This window comes from Falco cherrug, chromosome 15 (assembly GCF_023634085.1).
Source record: "Falco cherrug isolate bFalChe1 chromosome 15, bFalChe1.pri, whole genome shotgun sequence".
Lineage (NCBI taxonomy): Eukaryota > Metazoa > Chordata > Aves > Falconiformes > Falconidae > Falco > Falco cherrug.
In genome coordinates this window covers 14,761,079-14,774,963 of record NC_073711.1, presented here as the reverse complement: position 1 = coordinate 14,774,963, position 13,885 = coordinate 14,761,079, and the positions used below count along the sequence as shown (strand labels likewise).

Here is a 13,885-nt window from a genome sequence, read left to right as displayed (position 1 = left end):
TACATGCTTACTGTACGGAGTCATACTACAGGAGTCAGAGACCACGGGTTTTAAGAATGGTTACACTGCTAAAGGACTCACCTACCCAAGAACAAATACATTTCTCTATTCTGCGATTCAGACTACTTTGACAAGACTACTTCAGTATCAATTCTTCTCAATCTACAGTGGGAAGCCTAGCGAACCAAACAAGCGAGAAGATGGTGCCTGCATGAATATTTCGATATATCTTTCCGTTAGCTATCTGCCAGCAACAGAATACTGCTGATTAAGTTACACAGTTCATCAATAACTAACACACGGTGGGGAAAAAAGACAACTGTTCTCTGGAAACCAGTAATACAGATAGCCATTCTTAGGAGTTATAGTCATATATAGTTATGACGCACAGAGATTTTAGGTGCGGAAATACCATATGCAGTACAATAAAAAAAACTTCCTGAATGGACTGTGCTGCAAGAGAAAAAGGCTGTATTATACACACACGGATGAGTTTTTCCCCACGCTGTCCTACGAGGTAGGTATACATCCCACCCATTTCACCGGAAAAGAAGAGGCACCATAGGTTCAGCAACTTGTTGAAGTCGTATCACAAACAGGACAAGTTCCAATTTCCCAATTAATTCACTAACCCTACCTACCCAGAATCATTTACAGAGTTGCATAGATTAAAGACCCTGTGTCAACAGGATAGAGCCACCAGTTACAAAATTGGGAGGAATTCCCATCACCTCTCCCCTCGGTCTCCCACATAAAATGAATGCCTTAAGGGAAGCGACATGTAAGTAAAAACATTTTTAATTCTGAGAAATCTGGATGGAGTTCTTTAAAATGAGATCTGGGCTGAGACTGCTGAAGGGAAAGCCGAGGTAACTGTGGCACAGGCATTTTTCTACCTCCCCTCCACAATGACAAGTTCACAATGACATCAGAGTGTTCCGACACCTCTACCATGTTGTCACTAGCCACGCCTGTTCATCTGAGCACACAGATCCTGAAGGCTCCTCTTTAGGAATGGAATCAAACTGACCCCTGGGGTTGCTCCATCCATTCCCTGTGGCGTAGCAACTAGTAGGTGTCCTCCAGACAAGAACAGCATGGGGTGGGGGCCCAAACTTTTTCAAAGCAACCATGCGACTCTGTGCCAGGAACACCTTTCTTGAAGTAGAACACAAGTTTGTAAGAGGCATATCCACACCTCTGCACAGCTACTAAAATCCAAAACAGAACAACAGAACAAGCTCATGAAAGTTTACAGAACTTAAATATTTATTTTTAAACCATTTAACCCCCCCCAAAACACTGAAATAAGCTTCATCTATAAACAGATTTACAAGACTAACAACTACAGAAGCTAGAGGAACACTACAATTTGTTTCTGTGATGCAGTTATTTTGTAAAGCTTCAGATCAACTGTATTTACAACTTTTGCTGCTTTTACATTTATAAAAATATTTATTTAATCCATAACATTGTTTTCAAAAACTATTTCCAGACTTTTTTTCTCAGATATAAATTCTAATTGAATTTCAGTTATATAGCAGATGAAAGTTTTAAACAGAAACATTTTTTTAAAATTAAAACAAGGAGTTAAAAGTAATTTTTTTACAGTGTAGGCACCATTGAAAATAATTGTCCTTGGCATATCTAACCACCATCTCTCACAAGTGTCCTTTATATAAAAACGATGTAATGGCAACATTTGACTAAAAATGCAGTATTTACTTGCACACCATTACTTTTTCAGTATTTGGCAGATATATTTCAGATTCTTTAAAATGACTTTTGTGCAAAAACAAAATGTGCAGGTCTGAACCATAAAATAAACACACCCAGCTTTTATCAAAAATAAATTTACACCAACAGTTCCACAACTAAGTATTGAAAAACAATCCCAGTTCAAAACTTCAGCATAATATACATACTGGGTTGAAAAAGGGAAAAAAAAACCCCAAAAGAGAAGATATTACCCAACTAGCAGTACCATAAATATATAACTGAAAGCAACTTTATAGTCTTACCTACTTCTTATGAAAAAAAAAAAAAAAAAAAATCACTCCGTACTGCACAGTACTACCTTTTTGTGAAAGAATATCTATAACTCCGTTATTTGCATATTAACTGGTAAATACATATTTAAAATACACTTTCAGAAAATTATAAACAAATTATGCTGATGTACTGTATTTAACGTACTTAAGAACAAAAATGTGTATAAATATCTTACAGGAGAAACAACACCACCACACAGAACGCTGGTGTTACACTTATACCTGCTTGTGAGGTATGTATCATGTGACGCTCGGCTTCTCTGGCTCCCTTCCACCCAGGCATGTATACTCAGAGGAAAAAAATTAAATTAAGTTAAACTGGACTTCAGGTATTGTCCATTATTGCCAAAAGCCCCACCCCCTCAACTGTATTGCTCTAAATTTTCCTACCATGATGATATAAGATTGAATTACTACTTCAAAACCTGTTCTAAAAGGTAATACATATACTGTACATCAGGATACACCTGTTGCTACATATCACCTGCAAACTATTGACATATTGCTCTCAAATATATTTAATCATAGAGCTGCCTAAAATACTGTACCAATTTAGAATTATAATAGATACTGTTGCAGGTTTTTCAGGGCACGATAACTATATGCTGGTTGAAGCAGGTGCTACAGCAATACCCTTGCCACTACATTACATGTTTTGAATACGCTTGTGAGAAAGCTATTTTCTCTGAAGCTTGTTAGTGATTTACAAAAGTTTAACTCATGAATACAAAAGACCTGTACATCCCCATGTACAGGAACAAAATAGCATCAAAACATACTGTACTTGCACTTTCTATTAACTAAAGTAATGGTTATTTCTAAAAGCAAAACTGCACCTCAACATTTATCAGATTAAACAGGTGAAACTACAATATTAAAAGTTGTTCTTTACAAAATAATTTCCTGAAAATATAAAACCATGTGCACTGCCACAAAATAGTTGAGTAGGTTCTTTCAAATCCTCAATCACCATCAATATGTTGCAAAGATCCAAAAGGCACAAGGAGCTCATGAGCTAAGCACTGCCAAGCTTGAAGTAGTTTTGGTGGGTTTCACTGGGTCCATACGAAACAGCAGTCAATTATGTGAAGTTTCTTAGGATGAGTCATTAACAGAAAATCTATGGATAAAAAAATGCAAGTAAGAATTTTGTTAATTATATTGTTTCAGCTTGGCTAACAGCACATAACTGTTTGCATCATTAAACTCATATATGCCTTCATCTCAACAGTTTATAGGAATAAAACCCCATCAGAAGTGACATTCTAAAAAAAAAAAATAAAAAAAATCGCTACAAAGAGAAGTTAAACGATCGTCCTGCTCCCTTACTGGCTACAAATATGCTTACAACAAAATAGCAGGCTAAATTAAAGGAAGCAAGGTATAACAACTACAGTAAAATTGCAGCACTAGACCAAACAGATACAGTAATTGTTACCATTAGTTTTAGTCTCAAACAGAAGTGTTACTTCTAACTACCAAAGCTCAAAGTTTAAAAGCACGGGGCACAGAAGATATTTCACTTAACGCTAAAGCACTCAGATTTACCCAACATAGGCTGTTCAGTGTCAGCTAGCCTTGCCTGTGCATAAGTTCTTACTATAAAATTTTTCTTTTAATTTATTTTTTTTTAAAACAATGAATACAAAAAAATTCCTGAACTTACTTCTGAAATTTCTCCATAAGTTTCTTCACCATTTTATCTGTGATCCCTGGACACGTTGCTTCTGCCACATTGATGCTTTTCTCAAGTTCCTCAATTGCTTTCTTTCTGCTAGCATTATTTGTGTCCTGCTGTTTGAGCTGGGTAGCAAACCAAAACAGATAAAACTTATAAAAGTTATCAGGCATTGGGTAATATTTTCCAAGAAGTTTTTTAAGTCAAAAGGCTTACCTCAGCAAACACAGGCGTGATTATCATAGTTAAACAACTCAGGGTTTTAACAAGATCCTGATCCTGAAAGTTAACAAATAAGGATTACATTAGCATATTCCTATACAACATATACAGTGAATTTAACACAGCACGTGATTTTGGAAGTTCAGTTAAATTCAACAAAGCACTTGAAATATGTTACAAAACCAATCAAGGCCCAATATATCAAACACTATGTGATATGGAAACAGATGCCTGATGACATATCTGAAACAATATCATATATCATCAGAAAAACAGTTCAGTTTTTCCTCTCTAACATTACACACGTCTTGAAAATTCACATCTCTATGAACAGATACTGATCTATTAGTATGCGGTGTATTTCGCACTGAAGGCTGACATGGGCATAGGAAGTATCACTAACAAGCATCATCTCTTGAACTACAAAAATATAGTTACTTCTTATGAAAAGTGAGTAATTGCTAAGTTTACCACTATCTTCCTTAAACTGGCTTCAAAACCAGCACTTAGAAAGAACTCTTCAGACTGCACATACCGTCCCATTCTGTAGCTTCTTTGCATCTGGCTTCTTTCGAACTGTTGTAAAGCTCCACTCAGGATGAGAGTTATTTTCTTTGTTACTGGACTCCCTGAAGGAAAGGGATACGATGTACATAATACTAGCCACAACATAACACTCGGCAAGCATAGGTAACCCAAATACATTATAAATCTCTATGGATTAGTTCCACATTCCTTAAAATAAGGAAACTGGGTATCGAAGCATTAACTGAACTTTAAAGAAAAACAACTTGAAAGGCTGAATAAACTGAAATACCATCAAAGCAAAGAGAAGATGTTATCTACACATAAAGCCTACCTTCTCCCATGGCATCCCATTTAAAGTTACCTGATAGCCAGAAACGCAAGAGACTTACAGAATGTATGTTCCACAGGCATTGTACAAACTTCTTCACACACCTCACCCTTGCTCTGCAATGTTTCTAATTGTGATTCATTGGTTTTGGTACAACCACTAGCCTCAGACTAGGCAATACACAGAACTTAAACAGAACTGAAATTGAGTTCAGAGAGAGAAAGCTTAAAGAGATAATGAGCGCACAACTTATGTATTAGACTTTAGGGTCATAAAGGGGTTTTCTTGAAAGAAGCCAATGAAAAACATACGGAACAGAGACAGATGTACAGAAGAGGTGTTAATTACAAAGAGAAACTGCAACAAACCTACTTCAGTAACATTATTTAAAAAAGAAAAAAGAAAAGCCAAAAGGAGACTAAACTGAAAAGAAACTTACGAATCTGAACCATCGGAATCACTTTCATCACTACTATGTCCCTCTGCTTTCCATCTCTTAAACCTATCAATCAGTTCTGTCAGATATGAAGTCTTCTTGGCATTTTTCATAATGAATTTGTGCTTCAGAAGTTCTTTTGCAGTGGGACGCTGAAAGAAACACTTTAAATATTTAAAGTTATGCTAACATTTCATGATTTTAAATGTTAATAAGGGAGATTTAGTAAGACAACTGACTCCTAAAGCTAACTCATAAAGCATCAGGAAATTACTGAAACAGGAAGTCAAGAAAACCAGTAATCCACATTTACAAGCACTCTAAAAATATGATCAAGTCACACACAGACTATACTCCTTATCCTTCTATGCTAGAAGGTACACACCCAGGAAAATGACTAATCAAAATTGTCCAATGCAACGTTTCCTTGTAAGCAGAATTCAGACAGGCAGAAAAAGTTCTGCCGGAGGGGGAAAAAAAAAAAAAAAAGAAAGAAAAAAAAAAAAAAAAGATTCTCTCCTCTGTTAAAGTTTCTCTTCTGACATTATCCTAGGTTTGAGTGCATTTTAGGAAGCTGTCCCTGCCACCATAATTTCTTTCAGCATTCTCCCTCCTCCCTTCAGTATTTTAAACAAAAGACACCAGGATGGAGACACAGCTATTAAAAAGCACCACTACCGTTTACAGTGGAAAGTACACTCTCTAAAATTATTTCAACTATGACATGCTACACCAGCAAAATACTTCACAAGCATGAGAGAGTAGAAAACAAAACCAAAACGTCTATATATATACACACACACACACACATATATCTCTCTACTCACAAATGTTGGGTCCTTATTCAGACACGCATCAATGAATTCTTTAAAAGGTTTACTGAATTCTCCTAATAACGTCGGAGGATTGTTTTTCGGTATGAGAAATAGAACTCTCATCGGATGCATATCAGAGTTGGGAGGCTCCCCTTTGGCTAGTTCAATAGCAGTGATTCCCAATGACCAGATGTCAGCCTGAGAAGGGAAAAGTTACTTTTAGTTCAAAATTTAGTTCAAAATATTGTGACTAAGCATTTAATAACTGAAATCTTCACATATACTTCATCTATCTATAAAATTATTTTTGCTCTAAGTAGACAATGCACAAAGATTCCTTTCTAATACTTGAAGGCTATAATTCCCAAAGGCCTGGCTGACTTAGTCTTTAAAGACAAACATCTACAACATCACTTTTATTGCACACTTGCTGTTGCAACACTGTCAGCAAACGCACCTAAATGCACATGCTTTTGGAAAAACCTTCAGAAACGTTAATCTCCCTCTGATTTTTTTCTACATAATGAATTACACATTGCCACTAATTTCCTATGCCCAATTCAGATTTTTGTCTGGGTAGAAAAACTGCATGCCGACGGTACTTTTTAAAACTGTAGATGCACTGAGGTATCCAACCTTTTTAAAACCTCACTCTAAAGGAACAAAGCAGAAAGCTGAATGAAATCCAGCAGGTGATCATTTCTTTCCTAACAGCCTGCTTGATGAATTTAGCTAGAAGATGATCAACTAGTTAGACCTGAAATACCAAGTTCACAGTGTAAGTTTTTGAAGAATAATGAAGTGGTATTTATTTTAGCTAAAGGTAAGCATTATAAAAAATTCTGTCTTTCTACCAAAATACCTTATGAACTATAAAATTATTTCCCAATTTAGAGATTTTTCCCAAGTGAAATATACACTACTTGCATCTTCTTAGATGAGCTACAATAGCTATTAAGGTCACTAAAGATGCTTCACATTAAAAAGTGGCTGGCAATGGTTGACTACGCTTGGCACAGAAGTCACAAATTGAAGTTGCCCATAGAGTAAACAAGAGTTACAGTTTGCAACTCTCCAATATTCCTTTCCTATTCACAAGAACTAAAATACCTGCACTTAATATTGAAGAATTAAACTAGTTCACTGTTTATTACTGAAATATCATAACCAACAACTACATGTTGGAGCAAAATGTCTTGAAAGAAGAGATAGGGCTTGTAAATCTCTACCACTGCGAAGATGTATGAATTTATTTTTTATTTTCTGTCATTTTGAAGTAGGGACAGAAGGAGAAAGGTTAGAATTCAGTCCAGGTGCCAAAATACGCGTCAGTATTAGTCTAGAAATTGACGTGTATCCTGTCCAAAACCCTTCTTCTGTCCTATCAAAGGCTTGCATCTTCTGTGCTTTCCCACCAGCCTTTTGGCATAGAAAGAAAAGGGAGAGGGCACTGCTCTCACAACATATTGAGGCGATATGGAAGGCAGAAGATTAGGTTGCTGGGAGAACATAAATGAGGGGTGATACAGCTGATTTATACACAGGGCAAGCAGAGACAAATTATTCTCAATTCAACCGGACTACACGCATTTTCAAAGCAGGGTAGAGCCCTTTTCCAAAATGCCCTGGGGAGCACGTTACAGTTGCACCACTGAAACCCTAAACATGAGAACTACAACATACGTCTTTCTTATCAGCAAGAACCCTTGTGACATGTACAAAAATGCCATCAAGTCTGAAGGATCTTGGGAAAGTCTCCTGAAGTGTGAATATCTTCAAGACATCTCAGATATTCAACAGTCTTTTCTTTATGTGCACATCACAAGAACAGTTACAGTTGAGAAAAAAATTGTATGAAAGTATTACTTTGCGTATACCAAGATTTTTAGATTTCTTGCTATCTAAAGTTGCATCCACAGGGTGTAGAAAACCCAATGCCAGCAAAATACACTGCCATTTCACTAGCCATACATAGGTCATCTTGTAGGTATACACACGGGAGAAGAGGGGACTGTTCCCTCTTATTGTCACTTCTAGCAGCAGTTCCCAACCATCAGAACAACATGGCAGAGGTCTGCTTTTCTACTGTTAGTTCACATAAGGAAGCTCTCCTTTGCAATCGGTCATCCATCAACAGCTCCCATGACAAAGAAATGTACAAGGTACTGTAATGCTACCACAGCTACCCATCAAGTAAATTTTTTTGCTCCTCAGGATCAGTCACCTATGCTAAAACCTTCAGCATTACACAGGTCCTCAGAAATACCACTGAAGAAATTATATCCAGAGCTGTTTCTAAAAATCTGAGGAAAGAGTAACATTTCAGCCACCATCTTGGCTTTAAATAAGCTGATAAGTTTTGATGGCATTCTAATTTGTGAAAACTTTACCACTGTTTGAATTAAATGCAAAACATTGAATTGAAATTAAAAACAAACCAACCAACTAACCCACAACACTGAAAGCATCCAGGGAGTTTCTCTGAAAGAATCTTGACTAGAAAGTATCATTTTACTTAGTGATTTGCATGTGTCTTGCATGCGAGTACAGTGACATATAACTACTGTGTAAGAACAATTCAATTGTACCTTTAATTTTATTATTTGAAATCCACTTTTTTTTCTCCATACTAATAGAGCTAAAACCACAAAAATCAAAGGCATTTCTGTTGGATCTGCAGATACACAGAAAAGGTATTCTACTTTCATACTTACTTTTGAATCATACGCTGACTGCTGAATAACTTCAGGTGCCATCCAAAATGGAGTTCCAACAAAGGTATTCCTCTTAATTTGCGTGTCTGTCAGCTGCCCAGCAACTCCAAAATCAGCAAGCTTAACATCACCTTGCTCTGATAACAAGACATTGGCAGCTGCCACAAGGGAAAAACATAGTATCTCAATTAGAATACTGCTCTTATGATTTTTAAAGGCTTTAACAAAGTAACATTTAAAATGTTATGCACCTTTTATATCCCTGTGAATTTTCTTCTCTGAGTGTAGGTAGTCAAGACCTTTCAAGATTTCCTTTAGCATGGTAGCAATCTGGAACTCGTCAAACGGGCCAGCACGCAGCTTTAGAAAAAAGACACATTAAAATAATTTTAGTCTTGTATCTAATTTTTGCCTTGTTATTGATTTAATTAAATCTTAAACTTGAAAGATTTTTTTAAAGAACTAACAGAATTAACAGAATATTTAATAAAGTATGTCAACATTCTATCAGAAACAGGTGCCAATGGAATGATCATCTTTACATGTCCTCTATTGATAATACATTGAAAATGCTGGTACTTTTCTACTGCATACAGTATGCACTCCCCTCAGCACGCAACGCACGTGAAAAGCTTAACATAAAGTTATAGTTTCTTACAGACAGCAAACACTTCAGACTGAATTTTGCACTTTAGATTAAGCAAATGAAGAAATTCAGTTTATTTCGAAATAAATTAGTCTATTGACTGTGGGGTTTAAAATTTATGATGCATTCTTTTTTCTTGTTCCAGCATTTTTGATACCATGCTTGCTTTTGCATCAAGAACATAATGTGCTACTATAAAGTTGCTAGTATGGAATAAGGGTAAGCTTTGCACATTAGAAAGCTATGTAAATAAAACAGAAGCAATTAAGGTGGGTGATTCTGCTATAAAAAAATATCAACACAGCACTGAAACAGAGAACACCATGAAATTATGGTATGGCAAAGTGAGGTAAATGTGGCAAAACTTAAAGTTTTATTCTTCAGTGGTTTCAATGTCACTAGTAAAGGCTATTTCACAATTTCTGACAACTCCACAATTATTCAAGTGTTAAGAGTACATATGTCACAGCTCATTTCTCAAAAAGACCAAGTTCCAGAGCTACAAAGTACTACATGCTACACGTAATTACTATGCTTTTACATTCCTGTAGCTGAGTTGATGCGATGTAATTTCATTAAGAAGTTTAACTCAATTTGTGAAGCGAAGCACATACTTCAGCTCTTGCAGACAGGACCACTGTTAGCAAATATGTAATGAACACACCATTCTGTAATACTGAAGACATGACATGTTTCCTTCACAATCACACAAACAAAGACTGAGTTGTATTATCTTACAGGAAAGGGTGGGCCTCTACGCTTTACAGCTGAGGCAGAGCTGTACTGAAAGTATGGGGAAACCACATCCATACAGTGAACTGTGCTCTTGTACTCTCTAAGCTACATCCCTCATGAATGCTGCACTATCTTAAGTAAAAGGCACTTTCATGCTTAACTGAAAATACCCGAAAATGGAAAATCCAACACCTTTTAACCAGTTAAAACTAACCGTACTCTGTGGGCACACACTTCATTCATTCCTGAGACCCAATCCCAAAGGAAACATTTTTTTATTCGAGTGTAATGAATTCTACCAGGGGGCGGAGATATGGGAGGGGCTGCCAACATAAAACCCAAAACCCACCACATATGGCAAGAACAGTACTTCTCCTCATACTAAGAAAAAAAAATTGCCTTACATTTGACTGAGAACAAATGGATGCTTCCTAATGCTTAGGGACAAACAGTAAAAACAAAAAAATCAGCATCAATTCAATATAACAGAATTATCATTCAAATTCACACTTTTTGGAGCATTACAATGTAGCAGTGATGTGATTAGCAGTTGCCTCCAGGGACTAGATTATATATAAACAGATATGAAAGCACAATGAAACAAGGTTCACTAGTACTTATAATGCAAAAAAATCATATACTTACAAGATCCAAAGCTGACCCTCCACCCAAATATTCCATTATTATCCATAGTTTTGTGCCCTGTAAAGGAAGGCATGAGGTGTTAGAAGTCCAAGGCTGCCACAGAAAAAAAACCCCATGTATCTGAATAGACTACCTGCATACTATTAGGAGAACACAAATGCAGAGTCCCGTTAATCACCAAGTTACAGGTAATTACTTCTTGTATCACACAGCTCCTGTGCAAGTTGTCTAAATATCAATTAAATTTTAACTTCTGTATTTAAAAAAGCAACAAACACCACCACCACTCCTCCCGCCAATCATTTTCCACTGACACCTAAAAAAGTTCACCCAAAGCAACAGAACTTCGAGAAGAAAGTGATTTGGTGGTGGCTTAAGTTTAAACTAAGTGTTTAAATGTAAGGCTGTAGTTCTTACGAAAGACTGTCTTTGCATTACAACTATTTATTCCAGCCTTTTGTGATACAGAAGCATTACAATAGGAAACGTTCTTGTAACATCACCACACCTCTCATCTCAGGAAAATACTTAGAACTTACTTTAATTTTGAGCAAGTGAGGGAGTATGAACACACTTCAAAGACAACAGAAATGTAAAGCCTAATGGAGGCAGCTGCTAAGTGCCTCTTCAGCTACACGGTAACTGGGCAAGTGTGTATCTAACATGCCTGCAAGTGTCAACTTGAAGTTGTCAGATCCATCAAAAAGTGAGAACTGATAGCCCTTGAATATGCTTGTACCTAAGGACTTACAGCCTACCACAAAACATGCTTGCTACCCTAGGGGCAGCTCCAATTTTCAGGTACAAAGCTGCGCAACCACCAGCCAGGAGAAACTGCACTGCCAGGCTTGGAACCCTACAAAAGTGCTCAGGTTTCTGAAGTTTTCCAATCAGAGATTTGAAATCAGCCATTAAAAGGTCGAAGATAAGAGCAACGTAGTTCAATAAAAAGTATGACTTAAGGCACCTATCTTAGGATTATATTTTTTAAAATTATTTCTAGTAATATTGCAAAGTTCATGTACACTTCCACTATGGGCTATATGTGAGTTTCTGTTTTCTTTGTGGAGATGTCTCTACTAGAATACTAGAACTGACAAATACTTCTAACACTGGTTTTTAGATGCTGACTTTGCCCTTGGTATGTAGCTGGTTCACACACAAAACTCGAAAGATTTGGTATCAGATCTACAGAGTGTATGTTTCAAAACTGGGATCTTCTGCTATTTGCTCGCCAGAGTCCCCTCACATTTCAGAAGAAACCAAAATATTAATCTATGGGCTACTATTCTAAGTAATTCTGCAAATAAAAACATTTCTTGATTTCAAATAAAAACCATTACTAAAAATACTCAACTGAACCAGACCTGTTGAAGTACCACACATGCTGTTTAAATTTCCAACAGATATTTACTAGTGCTAGTTCCTTGTAACAGAGGACAAGCTTATCGACAGAAGTATTTTTTAAAGCCTCCTACATTCTACATTGCATGGTTTCCCACCCTATTGCCTGACTAGTGACAGAAATTTAAAGAAAACTCAACATGCAAATAAAGGTGCAGTTTCTGAAAGCGCCGCATCCAATTATCTTAACAAAGTCGGCTCTATTAGATTTATACCAAATTTAAAAAACACACCATTTATGAGAGTCTATTCCAATATTATGAGATCAGCAGGGAAGGGCTGGCTAATTTTAGCAGTTTTTACAAAGCCCAACTTTGTCAGCTGAGGAGACCTGCAAGGAACTCCAGTTTAAGGCAAACATTGTGGTTACCGGACATGTTTGGAGGATTTGACTATTATTTAAAAACAGTATAGGGTGAAAATGAGTAAGTACCCTGTTTCTGAAATAATGTCTCAAAGAAACTGCTACTATCCACTGTAACCGGGTGTGGATATTTTCTAGACAGGCATGAACAACCTTTTTCCTAGCTATTTTTGGTCCATCAAGTATAAATAGACGATGTAGAATAAACAGTATCTTTAGATTGTCTCAGAGCTTTGCTGCACAAAGTGCTGTATAATTCTGATGGAAGTCTCCGGACACTACTACAAGAGTTCTCGATATCAAATCTGAAAAACTAATAACTTCAGGCTTGTTTTAAGTGCAAAAGAAAAGAGCAAGCCCAGGTGGCTGTAATATTTACAAGGATAGATATTTAAACTCCTCGGCTAAATGGCACAAATAGGGAAAACAAGCATAAAATTTCAGTCATGAGAAGATCTATCTCTATGGGATTCACATGTAAAGTACAGCTCAAGTATTTTATCAAGCTTCACAAACTGGTGTAACCAAAACATGCCAGAACTAAGGTAACTTTTAATACCTTTAATCTTTATCAATCCTGAACTGATAAGGTAGTAATACATTTCGACAAGCCATTACGCTTGAGGAGAACACTCATTTTAGCTGTCTAACCTAACTCACACTGCTGCATTGCTATGCACTATCACTTTCAAGGGTACTCTCCGCAACGAATGTTTTATTTATTGAGATGTGATGTTAACTGCAATCAAAGTGCAATATGGGATGAGGAGGCAAGATCCTGACCTTCCACAAATGAGAACATCTACAGACATCTACGTCAGGATTTAAAGTTATCTTATAGCTACAAAAGTTGCATTAATACAGCTGTAAGCTTGTACATTTCTACAGGCATTTGTGAAACACACGATATGAAGTTGGAACATTTTACCACCGTACACAAATGTGTTTATTATGGTGCATTCTTTGACGATATATTTGTACATCACCTACCAGTATGTTTAGAAAACAGTTCTGCTCTTGCCAGATACCCAATGAAAATTCGAGAAGAAAATTACTAATACCTAAGCTCCAAGATTAATTCCATGGGAAACTCCCATTCAAACTCCAAAATTCAAGACATACAGGTAACCCAAATTACAAAGATGTTGGGGTTTTGCACCTTTTTGTATCACTAACTGAAAACTGCCATCAGCTTTATTCCAAGAACCTCAAGTAAGTAGACCTTGCCACTCTGTACTAACAATAAGGTTTTTCAAGAGTAAAATATCCGGTAACAGACAAATAACATTGCACTGCTAGGTAAAAATATTAAGGGACTG

The 13,885-nt window shown here is 36.5% G+C and overlaps 1 protein-coding gene across 2 annotated transcripts in view; it reads right to left on the bottom strand.

Moving 5' to 3' along the window:
• Nucleotides 1–1,247: 1,247 nt before the first annotated feature.
• The window catches only part of STK26 (serine/threonine kinase 26), a 32,241-nt gene continuing 19,603 nt past the window's right edge, over nt 1,248–13,885 (bottom strand). Inside the window, exons 4-12 of one of the 2 annotated variants that reach the window (XM_055727371.1) lie at nt 10,799–10,855; nt 9,024–9,132; nt 8,773–8,930; nt 6,071–6,256; nt 5,247–5,407; nt 4,487–4,580; nt 3,946–4,008; nt 3,718–3,854; nt 1,248–3,171 (exon numbers count right to left, since the gene is read on the bottom strand). In XM_055727371.1, coding sequence (XP_055583346.1) covers nt 3,147–3,171; nt 3,718–3,854; nt 3,946–4,008; nt 4,487–4,580; nt 5,247–5,407; nt 6,071–6,256; nt 8,773–8,930; nt 9,024–9,132; nt 10,799–10,855 — 990 coding nt within the window. In that variant the 3' untranslated portion in view covers nt 1,248–3,146. The remainder of the gene's footprint in view (nt 3,172–3,717; nt 3,855–3,945; nt 4,009–4,486; nt 4,581–5,246; nt 5,408–6,070; nt 6,257–8,772; nt 8,931–9,023; nt 9,133–10,798; nt 10,856–13,885) is intronic. The other variant, XM_055727372.1, reaches the window with a different exon arrangement.